The sequence below is a fragment of the Mobula birostris genome, chromosome 5 (genome assembly GCF_030028105.1).
Source record: "Mobula birostris isolate sMobBir1 chromosome 5, sMobBir1.hap1, whole genome shotgun sequence".
In the NCBI taxonomy this organism is placed as follows: Eukaryota; Metazoa; Chordata; class Chondrichthyes; order Myliobatiformes; family Myliobatidae; genus Mobula; species Mobula birostris.
The window spans coordinates 207,197,108-207,223,071 of record NC_092374.1 but is presented as its reverse complement, the minus strand read 5'-3'; the positions used below and the strand labels follow the sequence as shown (position 1 = coordinate 207,223,071).

Here is a 25,964-nt window from a genome sequence, read left to right as displayed (position 1 = left end):
TCTATTAATAATGAGATCTATGGAAGGCTAGCTGGCCATTTCTGCTTGTTTTTTTAGGATTATTACCACCGGACCCACTCTTCATGAACCCGTGAATTTCTCTACACATCTAGGACTGCATTTTTTACTTGCCTTCCCTTTGTCACTGCAGTTTAGTACGAATGTCTCACTGGGCTTCAGGTCAAGAGCCATCGCGGGTTCATTCGAAAAACACCTCATTGCCAAGGTTATGCATTGAAATTTCAAAACATTAAATTATTTCAAAGGACGACAATGGGGTCCAAAACGTGAGTCTAACTTTGTGATCACTTTAAGTGAGGTACACACATGTCATTTGGTAGCAATAGGATGTCTTTTTTTACATATTTATTTTTACAGAGAGGCAGGAATGATTTATTTCAACAAAAAAGTGTATTTAATCAACAATGTACAGAAAATTTATACATTCAAACAAAGTAGATTAACATGAATCATTAAATGTACAAGAATAAATCAAAATATTTTCACAAATATTACAGAAATATTAAATACACAATGGAATTATCTACACGGCACCATTTCGATCAGTTCCCCAGTAGTTGCTACAGTCAGGAATTGCCCCAGACTGGGGAGCCCAGCATCTCAGTGACACCTCCCACACAGTGTGAGGTGCAGATGTCCTGTGATCAGGGGCTGAGTGGGTGGAGGTCACGGTAGAGACAGCAGTTGGAGGGAGGGACATGTTCAGCACTGTCCCGGTTCCAGTTCACACTGGGTCAGAGGAGCTGAGAGATTCCAAGATAGGACAGTCCGTACCCTCATCCTCATTAGAACTCTCCTGGCCCCTGGTTTCTGGGTGGGCTTGACCTGTGAGAGAAAACGTCACACGTCACTTCCCAGTCAATGACGAGGTGGGGTAGTTATTCCCTCCCGAGCACCAGGGACAGGGCATCCATTCTCAGTCCCTGAAATACACCTGGTTTACCTGTGGACAGGGGACTGGTGTGGTGCAGGAGGTACTTAGATATATCGAGGGATGAATATAACAATTATTAGTAATAACAAAGGATAAAGATAGTAATTAGTTTCACAAAGGATAAAGATAATAATTAGTTATAACAAAGGATAAAGATAATTAGTTATAACGAAGGATAAAGATGATAATTAGTTATAATGAAGGATAGAGATAATAATAATTAGATATATCGGGCCTGTTTATTCCCCTCGTACATGCTCCCTATGTCACTCTGAGGTGGCTTCTTTAGCTCATATGTTTTGGTCCTGTCCTCTTTTGGAAAAATATTGGAAAGATGTTTTTGATATTATTTCAACAGTTCTATGTTTGATTTAAAATCCCATCCTATTACGGCAACTTTTGGATTGCCAATGGTAGAACATAGATCTTTGTCTTCTTCAGTCTGTCAGATGATAACATTTGTTACTTTAATGGCCAGAAGATCTATTTTGATGAACTGGAAGGAAATCAATCCTCCTACTACATTCCAATGGTTTTCCCAAACTATATTAAGTTTAAATTTAGAAAAAAATTAGAAATTATATTTTTGACCCTTCGGTTAAATTTGAAGAAACTTGGAAACCTTTTATGCAACATTTTCATATGCTGTAATCTGGGAGGTAGGATGGTACAGTAGCACAGGACACAGTTACGCCGCCGGTTTCATTAATCCCACCCAAATGTACAGAATTCAAATCACTCTGTTCCCTTAATGTGTGAGTGTCTGTGTAAATGCCCCTGACACACCACAATCATATCTGCTACCACCCCACCCCGGTGCCCGTTCCAGGCACCCATCACTGTGTAAAACAACTTGCCCTCAACGCCCCCTCCCCACTCCCCGTCATCTTTACCCCGCGCCCTCTCCTATTTGACATTTCACCCTGGCAAAGAGACTGACCGCCAATCCTAATTATTTAGAGATCCGCCCCAGAAACCCTCGACACCCAATTCCACCTTTGTGAGCAATTAACCTTCTAACCAGGACCTCTTTACCCGGAGGAAACCCAGACGGTCCTGGGCAGAACCGATTAACTCCTTACAGACCGCGGTGGGACTTGAACCCGGCTCTCGGCGCTACGCGAACCACTACACTACCGCGGCTAGCGAGTTCCCAGCGGGGCTGCGGGTCCGTGAGGGACGCCGTCAATCCGCGGGAGAGGGAGCGCAGGGTATCGGGGATAATGGTCACTCACCGGTCCGTGGACACGCTCCGCTCATGGTCTGATCCTGTTTCACAGCAAACCATTCCCGCAACGATTTGAAATTAAATATGTTGTCACCTCTTTATGTGATTGATTGAAATTCAGCCAATGATCAGGGAAATAGGGCGGGGTATCCAATTACGTCCCCGCTAGGCAATCGCTTTCAACGTCCCCCCCCCCCCCCCCCCACCCTCGACTCTGGGACGGTTCACAACCCGGAAATGGACCGCACTGCTGAAGATGTTGGTGAGACGCCAGCAAACTGCTGCTGGTAAGTCAGTAACAGGATAAAGGAGGTTCACTAGCATCAACCACAGGACCAGCAGCCTGAAAAACAGTTCCTTCCCCTCAGTAGAAAGGCTGATCATAACCTCCCTCTCCACACCCCAACCACCACTATCCTGCTACTTGAGAAATTCTCGGAGGCTGGAAATCCGGAGCAGTAAACACGGACTGCTGGAGGAACTCAGCAGGTCAGGCAGAGCACAGTGAGGTCTCTGTCGGTCAGTGTCAACCATGGATGTTGCGTCCGACTTGTCCAGATACGCGAGCCGGGGCAGTACAATACAGAGAGCAATTTCAAAGGAAGACATGGGGATCCAAAACTTTGTGTTCACTTTAAGCGAGGCCCACACGTATCATTTGGTAGCAACAGGACATTTTTACATTTTCACTTATTTTTACAGCGAGCCAGGAATGATTTATTTCAAAGACTGTGTAATCACAATGTACAGAACGATTATAATTCTAACAAAGAATAGATTAACAACATGAAGAATCTTTAAACAAGTATAATCAATAATAGATAATAATCCAAATGAGTAATCAACATTTACTCAAATATTAAATCCACAACAGAATTATATACACAGCATCATATATTCATTTCATTACAGGCATTCACAGCAAAATACACAAATATAATAGAAATTGTGAAAAACTACACAATAACAGCTGACAAACAACCAACATGCAAAAGACAAAAAGAACTAATAATCAAAATAAAAGCAACATGCATAAAAATAGCTGCTGAACTCAGCAGGCCAGGCAGCATCTGTAGGAAGAGGTACAGTCGACGTTTCAGGCCGAGACCCTTCGTCAGGACTAACTAAAGGAAGAGATAGTAAGAGATTTGAAAGTGGGAGGGGGAGAGGGAGATCCAAAATGATAGGAGAAGACAGGAGGGGGAGGGATGGAGCCAAGAGCTGGACAGGTGATTGGCAAAGGGGATATGAGAGGATCACAGGATGGGAGACTGAGGGAGAAAGAAAGGGGGAGGGGGGAACCCAGGTTATGGGCAAGGGGTATAGTAAGAGGGACAGAGGGAGAAAAAGGAGACAGACAGAAAAAGAATGTGTGTATATAAATAAATAACGGATGGGGTACGAGCGGGAGGTGGGCCATTAACGGAAGTTTGAGAAGTCAATGTTCATGCCATCAGGTTGGAGGCTACCCAGACGGAATATAAGGTGGTGTTCTTCCAACCTGAGTGCGGCTTCATCTTTACAGTAGAGGAGGCCGTGGACAGACATATCAGAATGGGAATGGGATGTGGAATTAAAATGTGTGGCCACTGGAGATCCTGCTTTCTCTGGTGGACAGAGAAATAAAATAAAATACAATATAGAACATAGAAAGTCTACAGCAGATCACAGGCTCTTCCCCTCACTATGTTGTGCTGACCATGTAACCTACTATAGAAACTGTGTACAATTTCCTGTACTTTTCGAAGCTCCACGTACCCATCCAAGAGTCTCCTGAAAGACCCTGTTATAGCTGCCTCACCCACCAACATCGCTAGCAGCCCATTCCACACACTCACCACTCTGTGTGTGGAAAAACTGACCCCTGACATTCCCTCAGTACCAGTTTCCAAACACCTTAAAACTGTGACCCCTTATGTTAGCCATTTCAGCCCTGGGAACAAGCCTCTGGCTATCCACATGATCAATGCCTCTGATCATCTTAAACACCTCTATCAGGTCATCTCTCATCCTCCGTCACTCCAAGGAGAAAAGGCCGAGTTCACCTAACCTATTCTCAAAAGGCACACTCTCCTATCCAGGCAACATCCTTGTAAATCTCGTCTGCACTCTCTCTATAGCATCCACATCCTTCCTGTAGTGAGGTGACTGCTTAGGGAGCTGGTCCGATGAGGAGAGGTTGAGTGAGCTCGGTATTTTCACTTTGCAGTGAGGGAGGACGAAAGTGACTTGGAGTTGTACAAGTTGATGAGAGGGACAGACAGAGTGGACAGTCAGAGACGTTTCCTCAGGGTGGAAATTTCCAACACAGACAGCATCAATTTATTGTGATTGGAGGAAAGTACGAGGGAGGATATCAGAGATGTGTTTTTATAGAGAGTGATGGATGCAAGGAATGTGCTGCCAGGGGTGCTGGTAGAGGCATTTAAAGGAAGATGGATGATAGAAAAATGGAGAGCTACGTCAGAGGGGAGAGATCAATTGATGTTAGACTGGATTACAAAGTCAGCACAGCATTATGGGCCAAAGGGCCTGTATTGTGCTGTAATGTTCTGTGTAAAACCTGCGACAGAACAAATAAACAGGACAGAGACACAGACACCCTGAGCTTCCATCTCAATGCACACAATCATCGATCGGTTCCCCAGTAGTTGCTACAGTCAGGAACTGCCCCCACACTGGGAAGCCCACCATCTCAGTGACACCTCCCACACAGTGTGAGGCACAGACGTCCTATGATCAGGGGCTGGGTGGGTGGGGGTCACGGTAGAGACAGCAGCTGGGGGGAGGGACGTGTTCAGCACTGTTCTGGTTCCAGTTCACACTGGGTCAGAGGAGCTGCAAGATTCCAAGATAGGACAGTCCAAACCCTCATCTTCATTGGAACTCTCCTGACCCTTGGTTTCTGAGTGGGCTTGACCTGTGAGAGAAAATGTCACACGTCACTTCCCAGCCAATGACGAGGTGGGGTAGTTATTCCCTCCCGAGCACCAGGGACGGGGCATCCATTCTCAGTCCCTGAAATACACCTGGTTTACCTGTGGACACGGGACTGGTGTGGTGCAGGAGGTACTTAGATATAGCGAGGGATGAATATATCATTATTAGTTATAACAAAGGATAAAAATAATAATTAGTTATAAGGGGGAATAAATATATTAATAATTAGATATATTGAGGAAAAGATATTAACAAATAGATATATTGAGGGACAAGGATATTAATAATTCACAAACTGCCCAAAAAATGTTAGTTCCTTCAAAGAGCAAATGCAAAACTATGTGAACCAAAGGATTCATGTTTGCTGATTTAAGCAACCTCTTGGATAAGATTTTTCCAGGGATCCTCTTTCTGGGGCTGTGCATTGGAGGTTACTCATGAGGTAAAAGTGAAATTTCACAGCACAAGACATAGCAGCTGAATAAGGCCAGTCAGCCTCTCAGCCTGTCTATTCCCGTCGTAGATTCTCCCTGACCCCCTGAATCCTCCAGCATTGTAGAACATAGAACATTACAGCACAGTACAGGCTCTTCGGCCCACAATGTTGTGCCAACCCTCAAACCCTGCCTCTCATATAAGCCCCCACCTTAGATTCCTCCACATACCTGTCTAGTAGTCTCTTAAACTTCACTAGCGTATTTGCCTCCACCACTGACTCAGGCAGTGCATTCTACACACCAACCACTCTCTGAGGAAAAAACCTTCCTCTAATATCCCCCTTGAACTTCCCACCCCTTACCTTAAAGCCATGTCCTATTGTATTGAGCAGTGGTGCCCTAGGGAAGAGGCGCTGGCTATCCACTCTTATCTATTCCTCTTATTATCTTGTACACCTCTATCATGTCTCCTCTCATCCTCCTTCTCTCCAAAGAGTAAAGCCCTAGCTCCCTTAATCTCTGATCATAATGCATACTCTCTAAACCAGGCAGCATCCTGGTAAATCTCCTCTGTACCCTTTCCAATGCTTCCACATCCTTCCTATAGTGAGGTGACCAGAACTGGACACAGTACTCCAAGTGTGGCCTAACCAGAGTTTCATGGAGCTGCATCATTACATCGTGACTCTTAAACTCTATCCCTCGACTTATGAAAGCTAACACCCCATAAGCTTTCTTAACTACCCTATCCACCTGTGAGGCAACCTTCAGGGATCTGTGGACATGTAGCCCCAGATCCCTCTGCTCCTCCACACTACCAAGTATCCTGCCATTTACTTTGTACTCTGCCTTGGAGTTTGTCCTTCCAAAGTGTACCATCTCACACTTTTCCGGGTTGAACTCCATCTGCCACTTCTCAACCCACTTCTGTATCCTATCAATGTCTCTCTGCAATCTTCGACAATCCTCTACACTATCTACAACACCATCAACCTTTGTATCGTCTGCAAACTTGCCAACCCAACCCTCTACCCCCACATCCAGGTCGTTAATAAAAATCACAAAAAGTAGAGGTCCCAGAACAGATCGTTGTGGGACACCACTAGTCACAATCCTCCAGTCTGAATGTACTCCCTCCACCACCACCCTCTGCCTTCTGCAGGCAAGTCAATTCTGAATCCACCTGGCCAAACTTCCCTGGATCCCATGCCTTCTAACTTTCTGAATAAGCCTACCATGCAGACCCTTGTCAAATGCCTTACTAAAATCCATATAGATCACATCCACTGCACTACCTTCATCTATATCACCTCCTCAAAGAACTCTATCAGTCTTGTGAGACATGATCTGCCCTTCACAAAGCCATGCTGACTGTCCCTGATCAGACCATGATTCTCTAAATGCCCAGAGATCCTGTCTCTAAGTATCTTTTCCAACAGCTTTCACACCACAGACATAAGGCTCACTGGTCTATAATTACCCGGACTATCCCGACTACCTTTTTTGAACAAGGGAACAACATTCTCCTCCCTCCAATCCTCAGTTACCATTCCCGTGGACAATGAGGACATAAGGATCCTAGCCAGAGGCTCAGCAATCTCTTCCCTCACCTCATGGAGCAGCCTGGGGAATATTCCATCAGGCCCCGGGGACTGAATGTATTTTAACAACTCCAACACCTCCTCTCCCTTAATAATCAACATGCTCCAGAACATCAACCTCACTCATATTGTCCTCACCATCATCAAGTTCCCTCTCATTGGTGAATACTGAAGAGAAGTATTCATTGAAGATGTCACTCACTTCCACAGCCTGCAGGCACATCTTCCCACCTTTATCTCTAATCGGTCCTACCTTCACTCCTGTCATCCTTTTTTTCTTCACATAATTGAAGAATGCCTTGGGGTTTTCCTTTACCCTACTTGCCAAGGCCTTCTCATGCCCCCTTCTTGCTCTTCTCAGCCCCTTCTTAAGCTCCTTTCTTGCTTCCCTATATTCCTCAATAGACCCATCTGATCCTTGCTTCCTGAACTTCATGTATGCTGCCTTCTTCCTCCTGACTAGATTTTCCACCTCACTTGTCACCCATTCTTTATCCCTACCATTCTTTATTTTCCTCACCGGGACAAATTTATCCCTAACATCCCGCAAGAGATCTCTAAATATCGACCACATGTCCATAGTACATTTCCCTGCAAAAACATCATCCCAATTCACACCCGCAAGTTCTAGCCTTATAGCCTCATAATTTGCCTTTCCCCAATTAAAAATTTTCCTGTCCTCTCTGATTCTATCCCTTTCCATGATAATGCTAAAGGCCAGGGAGCGGTGGTCACTGTCCCCCACGTGCTCGTCCACTGAGAGATCTGTGACCTGACCCGGTTCATTACCTAGTACTAGATCTAGTATGGCATTCACCCGGTCGGTCTGTCCACATACTGTGACAGGAATCCATCCTGGACACACTTAACAAACTCTGCCCCATCTAAACCCTTGGAACTCATCAGGTAATCAGGAACTAATTGTGTGTGTGTGTTGTCCCAATTTCCCACACTACCTCACACCAGCGGTGGGATGGGATGAAAGGGAGCTAGACGGAGAGTGGGATGATAGTGAAGAGGATACTCACTGAGATTTCCTGAGCAGATACAGACCCAAGATCAACATCACAATGACTGTAAAGCTGAGGATACTGGCCCAATAATTTCTGGACTCTGGGGGACAGAAAGACACAGCATTAAACCTCAGTTCACTGATCCATTCCATGGTCAGAAACCCACAACCAGAACCTTTGTGTCTGGAAACTGGAACTCCCTCCTCCCCTCTCTCAGTCCAGCCCCTGTCCAGTCGGGTCCTGGGGCACGTTCTCGATTCCAAGCAGTCCCCACTTCACACCCTACTCTAGGAGATGATATGACTAGAACACAGGAGCAAAAGTAGGCCATTCAGCCCATCAGGTCTGCTCTGCCATTCCACTGTGGCTGATTCATTGTCCCTCTCAATCCCATTCTCCTGCCTTCTCACTGTAACCTTTGACACTCTGGATAACCTAGAACCGATAACCTCCGCTTTAAATACACCCAATGACTTGGCCTCCACAGCCGTCTGAGGCAATGAATTTCACAAATTCACCACTCTCTGGCTAAAGAAATTCCTCATCTCTGTCCTAAATGAACACCCCCATATCCTGAGCCTCCCCCAGTATTGGAAACACATCCACTGTGTCCCACTCACTGCTGGCTGGGTTGAAGCTGACAGAGACTGGGAGGCTGATCTGCCGACTGCAGCAATCTTCAGCAATGCAGTTGTAGGTGTGGCCACTCAGCCCATCGTTCTGCAGGACCAGCAGGGCTCCATGGAAGGTGTCGTTCCCAACGGCAGCGTCTGTCTGCCTTTCCCACCGATAGGTGATCGGTCCGCTTCCGAGAGCCGTGCAGTTCAGCGTGACGTGGGAGGCATTCCTGCTGATCTCCACTCTTGGCTCAGACACCGGCTCTGCCAGGAGAGATTTCATTATGAATTAACATTAAATTCTTGAAAACATTCCCCTCAACAAACCTCCCACAACCAAATCCACTCCACCCCCATAGATTTTACCCGTCACCCACACACTGGGGAAAGATTCAGTCAGGTGCTGGTCGAGGTTCTTTAACATTGTTACAGCCGGGAGAGCGGGTAGTGAGGATACAAACTCCACAATTTATTAAATGCTCCCAATGGCGTGTCTCAAATAGCCTCTGACAACCAAGTCCAGCTCCTGACTCTCACATACAGCTCAGCTATTAAACCCAGCAGGATCATTTCTGCTCACAGAAGGGCCAAAGACCAGTTACTGTCACCTTCAAGCAGGTTGCTTCGGGCGGATGGGGCTCCTCAGCTGTGAATGGCAGCTCACATTGGAGAAGGAAAACTCTGATCTCAAACCCGCTCATGGGAAAGGCTTCAGGAGTAAACCCCAAGGAGAAATCCGGAACCGGATTGTGTCTTCAGTTCAACACTGACTGGCAACTCCAGCGACGCCACGAGTGTCAGACTGTTTCCGTCTCTGCCATGCCTTTGGATTCATCAGCTGATGGTGAGAGGGAGCCTGCTGTATGGACGACAGCTTGGTCTCCGTATTGTAATGGTGTGGCTGGTGTATTCATAGACAGCTGGTCGACCCCGATCAACAGAGGGACTCTGTCTCTCCCTCCTCTTCATGGGGTTGAGGGGAGGAAACTGGGCCAACAATTGCAAGTGGGAACGGGGCGGTGGGAGCTCACACGTGCAAACTCCACACAGAGAACCCTCGAATCTCCAGAACCAAGAGGTAGGGACACTACAGGGCTGTGGGGATTGTGCACGTCCCAGGAGGATAAGAACATGGTTCCCTGAAAGTGGCTCCACAGGTAGACAGGGTGGTGAAGGAGACGTTTAACGTGCTGGCCCATACGAGTCAGGGTATTGATTACAGGGATGAGGGCCATCACGTCACAGTTGTACAAGATGTCGGTGAGGCCACACTTGGTGGTGTGGTTACCCTGTTACAGGGTAGGTGTGGAAAAAATGCAGAGGAGATTGACGAGGATGTGAGCAACACGAACACACACACAAAATGCTGGAGGAGAACTCAGTAGGTCAGGCAGCATCCATGGAGTCGACATTCCAGGCCAAGACCTGCCGGGACAAGGAACAGGCTTATACGGTGAGGATAGGCAGGCTGGGACATTATTCCCTGGATTACGGAGTGACTTTATACTGATTTACTTTCCGTTACACCTGCTGGTGTTCAGGGCAGAAATGAAGGTCCACCATCTCTGTCTGTCCTCGGTCACTCAGATGCAGAAAGATTTTTCATTGCTGTTTCCGTAACACTTATACACCTTAAAGATGTACATTATAAATGGGCTTAGAATGGAGTCAGTACTCTTCCCCCACGGAAAAGAATCAGGAACTCCACACGAGATTTCAAGGATCCAGAGTGAGGGAGGGGGTATTGGGCTGAGAGAGACCCTGCTGCTGGTCACAGTGAGAGGGGGAAGGCACATTGGGTGGGGGGGGGGGGAGGTCAAGGCAGTGACAGGGTCACCTGGGTGGTGTCTGGGTTCTGGAGATCAGAAAGTCTCGTGGTGGGGTCCAGCAGGAGGGAAAGGTGGGTGGTGTCTCTAAAACATGGACATTGTGGGACACGAGGACCTGGGTTACAGGGAGAGGTTGACTGGGTTAACACCTTATTCCTTGGAACACAGACGATGGAGGGGAGATTTGATGGAGGTGTACAAAATTATGTGGGGTATTGATAGGGTAAATGCAAGCAGGCCTTTTCCACTGAGTTTGGGTGAGACAACGAGAGGTCATGTGTTAAGGGTGAAAGGTGAACTATTTAAGGGGAAGGGGAGGGGGAACTTCAGCACCGAGAGGGTGGTGAGAGCATGGACTGAGCTGGCAGAGCAAATGGTGGATGTGGGCTTGATTTCCATATTGAAGAGAAATTTTGGATGGTACATGGATGGGAGGGGTAAGGAGGGCTATGGTCCACGTATGGGTCAATGTGACTCGGGAGAATACAGTTCGACAGACCACATGGACCGAATGGCTGTGGCGATCTATGACACTTTCATAGTCCAGTACAGACTGGATGGGCTGAACGGCCTGTTTCTGTGCTCTTGTGCTTTCTAAAACTACTACTCACCGACAACATGGATCTCAAACTGGTCAAGGTCACGGTTTCTCAACTCCCTCCCAAAGTAGTTTGTCTGCACTTCGTACGTCCCCTGGTCACTCATCTTGATGCCTCGCAGCTCGATAACACCATCTCTCTGGAAGTGAATCCGGTTCATGTAGGATGGCCGGATCACGTACGGACTCTCCGGTTGGTCTGACATCCAGGCCAAGATCTTCAGCTGGTTCGGGGACGTTTTCCCCAGAGTCACCTGGTACTTGTCCTCGCTGCCATGGAGGATGGGGAAGTGGACGGATCCACCAACAGGGACGGTGGTGATTGAGTCCGGGGAGGCCACGGCCGCTCTGCACTGGACCACAGTGGGAAGGACTGGAATAAAACATGGAGAAGTGATCATAGAACCATAGAAACTATAGCACAGAAACAGGCCCTTTTGGCCCTTCTTGGCTGTGCCGAACCATTTTCTGCCTTGTCCCACTGACCTGCACACAGACCATATCCCTCCATACACCTCCCATCCATGTATCTGTCCAATTTATTCTTAAATGTTAAAAAAGAACCCGCATTTACCACCTCGTCCGGCAGCTCATTCCATACTCCCACCACTCTCTGTGTGAAGAAGCCCCCCTAATGTTCCCTTTAAAGTTTTCCCCCCTCACCCTTAACCCATGTCCTCTGGTTTTTTTCTCCCCTTGCCTCAGTGGAAAAAGCCTGCTTGCATTCACTCTATCTATACCCATCATAATTTTATATACCTCTACCAAGTCTCCCCTCATTCTTCTACGCTCCAGGGAATAAAGTCCTAACCTATTCAACCTTTCTCTGTAACTGAGTTTCTCAAGTCCCGGCAACATCCTTGTAAACCTTCTCTGCACTCTTTCAACCTTATTTATATCCTTCCTGTAATTTGGTGACCAAAACTGAACACAATACTCCAGATTCGGCCTCACCAATGCCTTATACAACCTCATCATAACATTCCAGCTCTTATACCCAGTACTTCGATTAATAAAGGCCAATGTACCAAAAGCTCTCTTTACAACCCTATCTACCTGTGACGACACTTTTAGGGAATTTTGTATCTGTATTCCCAGATCCCTCTGTTCCACTGCACTCCTCAGTGCCTTACCATTAACCCTGTATGTTCTATGTTGGTTTGTCCTTCCAACGTGCAATACCTCATACTTGTCTGTATTAACCTCCATCTGTCATTTTTCAGCCCATTTTTCCAGCTGGTCAAAGTCCCTCTGCAGGCTCTGAAAACCTTCCTCACTGTCTACTACACCTCCAATCTTTGTATCATCAGCAAACTTGCTGATCCAATTTACCACATTACCATCCAGATCATTGATATAGATGACAAATAACAATGGACCCAGCACTGACCCCTGTGGCACACCACTAGTCACAGGCCTCCACTCAGAGAAACAATTCTCTACCACCACTCTCTGGCTTCTTCCATCGAGCCAATGTCTAATCCAATTTACCACCTCTCCATGTATACCTAGCGACTGAATTTTCCTAACTAACATCCCATGCGGGACCTTGTCAAAGGCCTTACTGAAGTCCATGTAGACAATATCCACTGCCTTCCCTTCATCCTCTTTCCTGGTAACCTCCTCGAAAAACTTCAATAGATTGGTCAACATGACCTACCACGCACAAAGCCATATTGACTCTCCCTAATAAGTCCCTGTCTATCCAAATGCTTGTAGATTCTGTCTCGTAGTACTCCCTCCAATAACTTACCTACTACCGACATTAAACTCACCGGCCTATAATTTCCCGGATTACTTTTCGATCCTTTTTTAAACAACGGAACAACATGAGCCACTCTCCAATCCTCCGGCACTTCACCCATAGACAGCGACATTTTAAATATTTCTGCCAGGGCCCCCGCAATTTCAACACTAGTCTTCTTCAAGGTCCGAGGGAACATTCTGTCAGGTCCCGGGGATTTATCCACTTTAATTTTCCTCAAGACAGCAAGCACCTCCTCCTTTTCAATCTGTACGGTTTCCATGGTCTCACTACTTGATTCCCTCAATTCCAAAGACTTCATGCCAGCTTCCTTAGTAAATACAGACGCAAAAAACCTATTTAAGATCTCCCCCATTTCCTTTGGTTCCGCATAAAGCCGACCACTCTGATCTTCAAGAGGACCAATTTTATCCCTTACAATCCTTTTGCTCTTAATATACTTGTAAAAGCTCTTTGGATTATCCTTCACTTTGACTGCCAAGGCAACCTCATGTCTTCTTTTAGCCCTCCTGATTTCTTTTTTAAGTATTTTCTTGCAATTCTTATACTCCTCAAGCGTCTGATTTACCCCCTGTTTCCTATACATTTCATACAACTCCCTCTTCTTCTTTATCAGAGTTGCAATATCCCTTGAGAACCAAGGTTCCTTATCCCTATTCAATTTGCCTTTAATCCTGACAGGAACATACAAACTCTGCACTCTAAAAAATTTCCCCTATAAAGGCTTCCCACCTACCAATCACATCTTTGCCAGAGAACAACCTGTCCCAATCCACGCTTTTTAGATCCTTTCTCATTTCTTCAAATTTGACCTTCTTCCAGTTCAGAACCTCAACCCTAGGACCAGGTCTATCCTTGTCCATGATCAAATTGAAACTAATGGTGTTATGATCACTGGAACCAAAATGCTTCCTTACACAGACTTCTGTCACTTGCCTTAATTCGTTACCTAACAGGAGATCCAATATTGCATCCCCTCTATTTGGTCCCTCAATATATTTATTTAGAAAACTTTCCTGAACACATTTTACAAACTCTAAACCATCTAGACCCCTAACAGTATGGGAGACCCAATCAATGTATGGAAAATTAAAATCCCCTACCACCACAACTTTATGTTTCCAGCAGTTGCCTGCTATCTCCCTGCAGATTTGCTCTTCCAAGTCTCGTTGACTATTGGGTGGTCTGTAATACAATCCCACTAATGTGGCCATACCTTTCCTGTTTCTCAGCTCCACCCATAAGGACTCAGTAGACAAGCCATCTAATCTGTCCTGCCTGAGCACTGCTGTAATATTTTCCCTAACAAGCAATGCTACTCCCCCACCTTTCATTCCTCTGCCTCGATCACATCTGAAACATCGGAACCCTGGAATATTAAGCTGCCAGTCCTGCCCCTCCTGTAGCCAAGTTTCACTAATTGCTATAACGTCATAATTCCACGTGTCAATCCACGCCCTCAACTCATCCGCCTTCCCCGCAATACTCCTAGCATTGAAATATATACACCTCAGAAGATTTTTACCACCAGTCACAACCTTTCTATCAGCGGATTTGCTTAAACTTTCAACGTCATTTATTTTCACCCCAGCCACACTGTCAGCTCTGGCACTCTGGTTCCCATCCCCCTGCAAATCATCCTCACACTCGTTACAGGGAGCAGAGAATTTCTGTAGAAATTAGATAGAATTTGGCGCCACCAAATCTTCTGAGAAGCTCCTAATGAAGTGTAGCCACTACTGTGGACATTAGGGTAAGACAGGGAATAAGACAATGTCCAGTCAAGATAGGCCTGGGGCAGTTGTGGTCAACCCAGACCTTTGAAGTAAGAATGTGGAGCCACCCTTGCTTCCTGCAGATGAGACAGGGAAGGTTGATCATGACCTGGAGATGGCAAGTCTGGAGACAGACCTTTTTCTTAGGAAAGTTCTTTGAAGAACTTTGGTTCCCGTTATACATAGGGGTTCCTGAAGACAGAGGAGATAGGAATAACAGAAAGATGTGAAACACATTGAACAACTAAGGGACAATTGCTTTACCAACTTCAAAGTATCATCTGTTGCCAGCTTGCAGTTTCGATTCACTTTTAACACGTGTACTGTGAATGGCAATTGTTCTGCCAAGGCCAGAATTCAAAGACAGACATTTTACCAGATGATCAATATTCGTAACTGATACGACAATTCATGATTGCATCAGTATGTTGGGCCCAGGAGAGAGCTTCAGAGATGTTGGCACCCAGAACCTCGAAAGTGTTCACCCTTTCCACAGTTAACCCCTTGATGACGACTGGTGTTTGATCCCTTTCCTGAAGTCCACATTCAGTTCCTTGGTCTGACTAACACTCCTGTTGCAACACCACTCAACCGAGCGGTCTTTAACCAAAGGGCACGTTTTGGGGCAAGTTGAAGGGGGCTCAGAGGGTGGTTGGAATTGGAGCACACAGCCTGACAGGAAGGTGGAGGCAGAGACTTGTACAATGTTAAACAAGTCTCTCCACCAGCACTTGTATTACCAAGGCACAGGTCACTGGCCAAGTGTTGGGGCTAGAATAGATAGGCACAATGTCCAACATGAGTGCGATGGGCTGAAGGACCTGATTCAGTACTGCACACTTTTGACAGGATCTCAGATGGAGACGAGGAGATGTACAGGAGTGAGATAGATCAGCTGCTTGAGTGGTGTTACAACAACAGCCTCACCCACAATGACAGTCAGACCAGGGAACTGATTGTGGATCAGTCCTCACTGAGGGATCAGCGTTGGAAGGAGTGAGCAGTTTCAAGTTTCTGGGTGTCAGCATCTCAGAATTTCTATCCTGGGACCGAGATGTTGATGCAATCAAGAAAAAGGCACACCAGTATCTCTACTTCATTGGAAGTTTGAGAGGATTTGTTATGTCAAAGACATACAAATCTCCACCATAGTCTGTTTGAGCCAGCTATGAAAGGATGGGGGTTGGGCACGGGGGATGGGTGTGGTGTGGCTAGCAACAGAGGCTCCCAAGAACTCGTCCCTGGAAGAGGAAGGATCTTCAAAGATCAGCTGCATCTGCAGACAACTTGAAAGACTGGCGCAGGTCAGAGAAATCTGGAGAGTTGCTGTCAGTGGCCTACGTCCCAGTAGAGTAATCGTTCTCCAGATGTACCAGAGAGAGCATTGTGATCAGTTGCATTACCACCCGGAACTGCCCAGGATCAGATGAAGCCGCAGAGGGTTGTAAACTCAGCCATCTCCATCACAAACACAACCCAACCACCAGCAGATGATCAAAGGCGAAGCCTCAGGAAGGCAGCTTCCAACATGAAGGACCCTCAGCACCCAGAACATACCCTCTTCTCATTGCTGCCAACAGGGAGGGGGGACAGGAGCCTGCAGACACTCACTCAATGATTCAGGAACACCTTCTTGTCCTCAGACAGGTTTCTGAACTCTCCATGAACACCTCCTCATTATTTTTTCTCTTTATTTGTTTTTATAATCAATAGATTTTTATGTCTTTACACTGTACTGCTGCAATAAAACACAGAATTTCACACCATAGGATAGAGGTAATGGAGCCATGAGGGAGGAGCTGGCCAAAGTTGACTGGAAAGATACCCTAGCAGGGATGACAGTGGAACAGCAATGGCGGGTATTTCTGGGAATAATACAGAAGGTGCAGGATCACTTCATTCCAAAGAGGAAGAAAGATTATAAGGGGAGTAAGGGATGACCGTGGCTGACAAGGGAAGCCAAGGACAGTATAAAAATAAAAAAGTATAACATAGCAAAGATGGGAAACATAGCAAAGATGAGCAACAGAAGATAACTAAAAAGGCAATACGGGGAGAAAAGATGAGGTATGAAGGTAAGCTAGCCAAGAATAAAAAGGAGGATAGTAAAATCTTCTTTAGGTATGTGAAGAGGAAAAAATTAGTTAAGACCAAAGTTGGGCCCTTGAAGACAGAAACGGGTGAATTTATTATGGGGAGCAAAGAAATGGCAGACGAGTTGAACAGGTACTTTGGATCTGTCTTCACTAGAGAAGACACAAACAATCTCCCTGATGTAATAGTGGCCAAAGGACCTATGGTAACGGAGGAACTGAAGGAAATTCACATTAGGCAGAAAATGGTGTTGAATAGACTGATGGGATTGAAGGCTGATAAATCCCCAGGGCCTGATGGTCTGCATCCCAGGGTACTTAAGGAGGTGGCTCTAGAAATCATGGACGCATTGGTAATCATTTTCCAAATGTTCTATAGATTCAGGAACTGTTCCTGCAGATTGGAGGGTAGCTAGTGTTATCCCACTTTTTGAAGAAAGGAGGGAGAGAGAAAACAGGGAAATATAGACCAGTTACTCTGACATCAGTGGTGGGGAAGATGCTGGAATCAATTATAAAAGATAAAATAGCAGCACATTTGGATAGCAGTAACAGAGTCGGTCCGAGTCAGCATGGATTTACAAAGGGGAAATCGTGCTTGACTAATCTTCTGGAATTTTTTGAGGATGTAACTATGAAAATGGACAAGGGAGAGCCAGTGGATGTAGTGTACCTGGACTTTCAGAAAGCCTTTGATAAAGTCCCACATAGGAGATTAGTGGGAAGAATTGGAGCACATGGTATTGGGGGTAGGGTACTGACATGGATAGAAAATTGGTTGGCTGACAGAAAACAAAGAGTAGTGATTAACGGGTCCCTTTCGGAATGGCAGGCGGTGACCAGTGGGGTACCGCAGGGTTCAGTGCTGGGACCGCAGCTGTTTACAATATATATTAATGATTTAGATGAGGGAATTAAATGTAACATTAGCAAATTTGCTGATGACACAAAGCTGGGTGGCAGTGTGAAATGTGAGGAGGATGTTATGAGAATGCAGGGTGACTTGGACAGGTTGGGTGAGTGGGCGGATGCAGTTTAATGTGGATAAATGTGAGGTTATCCACTTTGGTGGTAAGAACAGGAAGGCAGATTACTATCTGAATGGTATCAAGTTCAGAAAAGGGGAAGTCTGAGATCTACGTGTCCTTGTTCATCAGTCACTGAAAGTAAGCATGCAGGTACAGCAGGCAGTGAAGAAAGCTAATGGCATGTTGGCCTTCATAACAAGGGGAGTTGAGTATAGGAGCAAAGAGGTTCTTCTGCAGTTGTACAGGGCCCTGGTGAGACCACACCTGGAGTACTGTGTGCAGTTTTGGTCTCCAAATTTGAGGAAGGACATTCTTATTATTGAGGGAGTGCAGCATAGGTTCACAAGGTTAATTCCCGGGATGGCGGGACTGTCATATATCGAAAGATTGGAGCGACTGGGCTTGTATACTCTGGAATTTAGAAGGATGAGAGGAGATCTGATTGAAACATATAAGATTATTAAGGGATTGGACACGCTGGAGGCAGGAAGCATGTTCCCGCTGATGGGTGAGTCCAGAACCAGAGGCCACAGTTTAAGAATAAGGGGTAGGCCATTTAGAATGGAGTTGAGGAAAAATTTTTTTCACACAGAGGGTTGTGGTTCTGTGGAATGCTCTGCCTCAGAAGGCAGTGGAGGACAATTCTCTGGATGCTTTCAAGAAAGAGTTAGATAGAGCTCTGAATGATAGCAGAGTCAAGGGATATGGGGATAAGGCAGGAACTGGATACTGATTGTGGATGATCAGCCATGATCACAGTGAATGATGGTGCTGGCTCAAAGGGCCGAATGGCATACTCCTGCACCTATTGTCTATTGTAATAAACCCAATACCGATAGCCGTATGACATCAAACCTACAGTGTATGAGAATGAACCCACATCTCGGCCCCTTCTCCAGAGTGGGATCTCCCAGTACCTGTCAGTATCCACAGGAGCATCTCTGCCTTCCCATCGGAGTGCAGGATAGTTCCTTCTGTAGGCAGAATTCCAGCTGTACAGGATTCCTAATTCCAGGGCTGGAAGAACCTGGAACGTAGGGCAGTACACAGTCACCACGCCGGTTTTAACTAATCCCACCCAAATGTACAGAATTCAAATCACTCCGTTCCCTTAATGTGTGAGTGTCTGTGTAAATGCCCCTGACACACCACAATCATATCTGCTTCCACCCCAACCCGGAGCCCGTTCCAGGCGCCCATCACTGTGTGAAACAACTTGCCCTCAACGCCCCCTCCCCACTCCCCGTCATCTTTACCCCGCGCCCTCTCCTATTTGACATTTGACCCTGGCAAAGAGACTGACCGCCAACCCTAATTATTTACAGATCTGCCCCAGAAGCCCTCGACACCCAATTCCACCCTTGTGAGCAATTAACCTTCTAACCAGGACCTCATTCCCCGGAGGAAACCCGGACGGTCCTGGGCAGAACCGATTAACTCCTTACAGACTGCGGTGGGACTTGAACCCGGCTCTCGGCGCTGCGCGAACCACTACACTACCGCGGCTAGCGAGTTCCCAGCGGGGCTGCGGGTCCGTGAGGGACGCCGTCAATCCGCGGGAGAGGGAGCGCAGGGTGTCGGGGATAATGGTCACTCACCGGGCCGTGGACAGGCTCCGCTCACGGTCTCATCCTGTTTCACAGCAACCCACGTCCCGGGAATTAAATACGACCACTTGGCTATGTTATTAGTTCAAATTCAGCCAATGATACGGGAAATACGGTGGGGTGTAACCCGCAGTATCCAATTGCCCGGCAAACCCTATCCCGGGAATTAAATTTCCTGCTCTTTGAATTAAATATCAGCACTTGGTTATGTGATTAGTTGAAACTCAGCCAATGATCAGGGAAATACGGCTGGTGTAATCTCCAGTATGCAATTACGTCCCCGCTAGGCAATGGCTTTAAACGTCCCGCCCCAACCCTAGACTCTGGGACGAGTTTGGTGGGAATTGCGGTGCTGGGAGAGCCGGCGTCTGCGTGAACTTGTTGAAGAGAGTGGGGAAGGGGCGGGAATTGCTGGGAGGGGGTCGCGCGGGTCGGTAATGGCGGACAAGGCGAAGCGAGGGGTGGATTGAGGGAAAGAGAGTGGAGAAGGAGCGGGATAGGGATTCGGAATCAGAGGCAGGCAGCTGGGGAGAAATGGATTATTGTGAAGGGAGAAATAAAGGGAATGAGGAGATAGTGAGGGGACGGATGAATGAAAACCGAGACAAAGGGGAAGGGGATAAAAGAATAAGAAATGACAGCTCTGAAACAAGTTCAGAGAGAAGGTAAACACAAAATAATCTGCAGATGCTGGGGTCAAAGCAACACTCACAACAAGCTGGAGGAACTCAGCAGGTCGGGCAGCATCCATGGAAACGATCAGTCAACGTTTTGCTTTAGAGAGGAGGTGTTGTCATAATTAGGTTTTACGAGAAGGCTCAATGAAACATGAAGAAAATTAACCCGTTTGTGCTAACAACAACTCCGACAAATAAGATAGGGAAAATAGTATTTGCAAAAGTCCTTAATGATGGCAACCTATTGGTAAGATGTGCGAATGAGGAACAACTTGAGAAAGCACTCAAGCTGAAAGGGGTAGGAAAATGCAAGGTGGAATACACTGGGAGGGTGGGAGCACAAAACAGTGGTTGTAAAGGAGTGATCACGGGGGTACCAATGAGTATAAATATGGAGGAGATAAAGAGGAATATCAAAGGAGGGAAAGTAATGAATGTTCAAAGACTGAAAACAACAAAGGAGGGAGTGAAAAAGGAAAGTGAATCAGTATTGATTGAATTTGAAGAAGAAAGAGTGCCAAGGAAGATGTTCCTGGGTTTCATGAGTCACCCAGTAAGGGTGTATGTATCAAAGACATTTGGTGCTATATTTAATCAAAGGTTTGAACACATAGCTAAAAACTGCAAAAGGCAGAGGAGATGTGCTAGATGTGTGGGTGACTGTGAATATGGAAAGTGCGGAACAGGACTGTGGCATATAGTGGGTGTGAGGTTATGAGACCATATGATCATATACTGTAACAATTACAGTACACAGGCCATCTCAGCCCTTCTAGTCCATGCCAAACTCTTACTCTCACCTAGTCCCACCGACCTGCACTCAACCCATAACCCTCTATTCCTTTCCTGTCCATATATCTATCCAATTTAACTTTAAACAACAACATCGAACCTGCCTCAACCACTTCTGCTGGAAGCTCGTTCCACACAGCTACCACTCTCTGAGTAAAGAAGTTCCCCCTCATGTTACCCCTAAACTTTTGCCCTTTAACTCTCAACTCGTGTCCTCTTGTTTGAATCTCCCCCACTCTCAATGGAAAAAGCCTATCCGCATCAACTATCTATCCCCCTCATAATTTTAAATACCTCTATCAAGTTCCCCCCTCAACCTTCTACGTTCCAAAGAATAAAGACCCAACTTGTTCAACTTTTCTCTGTAACTTAGGAGATGAAACCCAGGTAACATTCTAGTAAATCTTCTCTGTATTCTCTCTATTTGTTGACATCTTTCCTATAATTCTGTGACCAAAACGGTACACAATACTCCAAATTTGGCCTCACCAATGCCTTGTACAATTTCAACATTACATCACAATGCCTATACTCAATGCTCTGATTTATAAAGGCCAGCATACCAAAAGCTTTCTTCACCACCCTATCCACATGAGATTCCACCTCCAGGGAACTATGCACTATTATTCCCAGATCCCTCTGTTCTACTGCATTCTTCAATGCCCTACCATTTACCAAGTATGTCCTATTTTGATTAGTCCTACCAAAATATAGCACCTCACATTTATCAGCATTAAACTCCATCTGCTATCTTTCAGCCAACTCTTCTAACTGGCCTAAATCTCTCTGCAAGCTTTGAAAACCTACTTCATTATCCACAACTCCACCTATCTTAGTATCATCTGCATACTTACTCATCCAATTTACCACCCCATCATACAGATCATTAATGTATATGACAAACAACATTGGACCCAGTACAGATCCCTGAGGCACACCACTAGTCACCAGCCTCCAATCTGACACACAGTTATCCACCACTACTCTCTGGCATCTCCCATCCAGTCATTGTTGAATCCATTTTACTACTTCAATATTAATACCTAATGATTGAACCTTCCTAACTAACCTTCCATGTGGAACCTTGTCAAAGGCCTTACTGAAGTCCATATAGACAACATCCACTGCTTTACCCTCGTCAACGTTCCTAGTAACCTCTTCAAAATATTCAATAAGGTTTTTCAAACATGACCTTCCACGCACAAATCCATGTTGACTGTTCCTAATCAGACCCTGTCTATCCAGATAATTATATATGCCATCTCTAAGAATACTTTCCATCAATTTTCCCACCACTGACGTCAAACTCACAGGCTGATAATTGCAAGGTTTACTCTTAGAACCCTTTTTAAACAATGGAACCACATGAGCAATACACCAATCCTCCGGCACCATCCCTGTTTCTAATGACATTTGAAATATTTCTGTCCGAGCCCCTGATATTTCCACACTAACTTCCCTCAAGGTCCTAGGGAATATCCTGTCAGGACCCAGAGACTTATCCACTTTTATATTCCTTAGAAGCACCAGTACTTCCTCTTCTTTAATCATCATAGTTTCCATAACTTCCCTACCTGTTTCCCTTATCTTGCACAATTCAATATCCTTCTCCTTAGTGAATATCGAAGAAAAGAAATTGTTCAGAATCTTCCCCATCTCTTTTGGCTCCACACATAGCCATCCACTCTGATTCTCTAAGGGACCAATTTTATCCCTCGCTATCCTTTTGTTATTAATTTAACTGTAGAAACCCTTTGGATTTATTTTCACCTTACTTGCCAAAGCAACCTCATATCTTCTTTTAGCTTTTCTAATTTCTTTCTTAAGATTCCTTTTACATTCTTTATATTCCTCAAGCACCTCATTTCCTTCATGCTGCCTATATTTATTGTAGATCTCTCTCTTTTTCCAAACCAACTTTCCAATATCCCTTGAAAACCATGGCTCTTTCAAACTTTTAACCTTTCCTTAAAGCAAATTGTCCCAATCCGCTACTCCTAAATCCTTTTGCATCTCCTCAAAGTTAGCCTTTCTCCAATCAAAGATCTCAACCCTGGGTCCAGACCTATCCTTCTCCATAATTATATTGAAACTAATGGCATTGTGATCACTGGACCCGAAGTGCTCCCCAACACAAACCTCCGTCACCTGACCTATCTCATTCCCTAACAGGAGATCCAACACTGCCCCTTCTCTAGTTGGTACCTCTATGTATTGCTGCAAAAAACTATCCTGCACACATTTTACAAACTCCAAACCATCCAGCCCTTTTATAGTATGGGCTTCCCAGGCTATGTGTGGAAAATTAAAATCTCCCACAATCACAACCTTGTGCTTACTACAAATATCTGCTATCTCTTTACACGGGAGAATAAAATTCAAGAAATATGAGTGAAAAGAAAGATCACTTATGCAGAAGCTGCAAGAATGTCAAGAGAACAGAATAATGCTCCTAATGAACAGGGAGCAATAGGGATACGAGAGATGCAACAAAGAACAAATGACAGGATTTATGTAGACAAAAAGGTTCCAGTAACATTCATTGCAGGAGTGATTAATACTACGGCTGAGGTAAAGTCAAAAAGTGACAAAATTCAGCTGGTGGTCAAAGCAGCAGTAAACCATTTAGGGTTAGTAGGACTGACATGGGAAGAAGTGAGGGAGAACCTTTTACAACCTTCCATGTAAAAGGTAGGATTTGGACAGCCTATTAAGGGTACAAGGACAAAACAGACATAAAGTAGTGTGGTGTGCAGATTTCAATGCTCATAGCACAATATGGGGGGATCCGATTACAGATTCAAATGGAAAGGTAATTGAAGATTTGATGGAAGGAAGGGATTTGGTGTGTATGAATGATGGTAGCGGCACAAGGATAGATATAACAACAGGAACTGAGTCAGTGTTAGATATTACGTTAGTGTCTAATACCTTGGCTGGCGTTAGTAACTGGGGAGTTTGGACTGCTTCAACAGTAGGCAGTGATCACTACCCAGTTTTGTGTTCAGTGGGTGAAAGAGTTGAAGTAAGACCAGGTGGCGGAATCCCAAAGTGGGTGTTTGAAAAAGCTGATTGGGGTAAGTTCCAGAAGTTGAGTGAAGAAGCATTGACAAAGATTGATATTTCTGGAAATATAGATGAATTAAACAGTGAGGTGACTTCAGCAATTATCATGGCAGCAGAAGGATCTATACCCAGGAGTAAAAATAGGATGAATAGGAAACTGGTACCATGGTGGACAGAGGAATGTTGTCAGGCTGTAAAAAAACAGAAATAGAGCAAAAGAACCCATAATATGCAGCATTTGGTTCAATATAAGAAAGCACAGGCAGTGGTGAGAAGAACTATACGTCAAGCTAAAAGGGCAAGTTGGAGGATTTTTGCAACAAAATAAGAAGAACAACACCTGTGGGAGAGATATGGGGAATGATTAAGAGGATGGGGGGAGATAGAAGGGAATGGGAATATCCAGTAATGATATCTGAGGAGGAAACTGCAGTCTCCAGTAGGGATAAGGCTGAGATCATGGCCAAGTCGTTTGTTCAGATACACAGTTCAGAAAATTTGTCTGAAGAAGAGAGAAGGAGAAGGGAAAGAATAATGAGCCAACACCCAGGTGTGTTAAACAGGAGGGAAGGAACAGATGATATAATTGATGATCCATTTACATTGGCAGAAATGGTGAGAGCAATAAAGAGATTGAGACCAACCTCCCCAGGGAAAGATCTGATATGCTCTGTGATGCTAAAAAATCTAGGAGAAGGAGCGCTCTTGAAGTTGCTGCATTTTTATAACAGAGTGTGGGAGGAGGGAAGATTACCAAGTGCATGGAAAGAAGCAGTAGTAATTCCAATAAGGAAACCTGGCAAAGATCCGTCAAAACCCACTAGCTACAGACCAATTGCATTAACATCAAATATATGTAAGATAATGGAAAGGATGATAACAGAAAGGTTATCGTATGAGCTTGAGAAAAGGGGAATGCTGGCAAGTTATCAGAGTGGTTTTAGAAAGGGAAGGAATTCCATGGACTCAGTGATTATGTTAGAGACTGAAATAAGGAAGGCCCAGGCAAATAAAAAGAGTCAGTAGTTGCAGTGTTTTTTGACATAGAAAAGGCCTATGATATGATGTGGAAGGAAGGATTATTAATTAAACTGCACAAGATGGGGGTTGGTGGGAGAGTTTTTAATTGGATTAATGATTTTTTGTTTGGTAGAAAAATTCAAGTTCGGATTGGATCAGAATTATCAAAACAGTACATAGTGGAAAATGGCACACCTCAAGGTAGTGTGATTAGCCCGTTACTTTTCACCATTATGGTCAATGATGTCTTCACAAAGGTACCAGTGGATATAGGTAGGTCACTGTTTGCGGATGATGGGGCCTTGTGGAGAAGAGGCAGGAACATGGAGCATATAATCAGGATACTACAAGAAACAATTGATGAAGTGGCGGAGTGGGGTTATGATTGGGGATGTAGATTTTCAGTAGACAAAACTCAAACTGTATTTTTCACCAGGAAAAGAACTGAGGTAGGGAAGAAGTTAATGATGTATGGGATTGAATTGGAAAGGGTTGGATCATTTAAATTTCTGGGAGTTAAATTTGATTAACGATTAACATGGGCAGACCATATCAGGAAGGTTGAGGAGAAATGTAAAAAAGTAATAAATGTGATGAGATGTTTGACTGGCAGGGAATGGGGAGCAATTTGTTCAGCATTGAAGAGAATGTATGTGGCTTTAGTAAGATCTGTGTTGGACTATGGAAATATAGCATATGGATCAGCAGCTAGGTCTCTTATAAGGAAGGTGGATGTGATTCAGGCTCAGGCTTTGAGAGTGTGCAGTGGGGCTTTTAAAACGTCACCAGTGTCAGCCCTACAGGTAGAAATGGGAGTAATGCCTTTGGAACTAAGAAGGATGCAATTAATGGCAAACTACTGGGCTAACTTGCAGGGGCACAATGATTCTCACCCTACTAAAGGAGTGTTGCAGGAGTGCTGG

At 45.2% G+C, this 25,964-nt stretch overlaps 1 protein-coding gene across 2 annotated transcripts in view; it reads right to left on the bottom strand.

The window, feature by feature from the left end:
- Positions 1–3,072: 3,072 nt before the first annotated feature.
- The window catches only part of LOC140198325 (uncharacterized), a 36,481-nt gene continuing 13,589 nt past the window's right edge, over positions 3,073–25,964 (bottom strand). For both annotated transcript variants that reach the window (XM_072259417.1, XM_072259418.1), the window contains exons 6-9: positions 11,232–11,591; positions 8,795–9,055; positions 8,190–8,274; positions 3,073–5,103 (exon numbers count right to left, since the gene is read on the bottom strand). In XM_072259417.1, the coding sequence (XP_072115518.1) occupies positions 5,061–5,103; positions 8,190–8,274; positions 8,795–9,055; positions 11,232–11,591 (749 nt within the window). In that variant the 3' untranslated portion in view covers positions 3,073–5,060. The remainder of the gene's footprint in view (positions 5,104–8,189; positions 8,275–8,794; positions 9,056–11,231; positions 11,592–25,964) is intronic.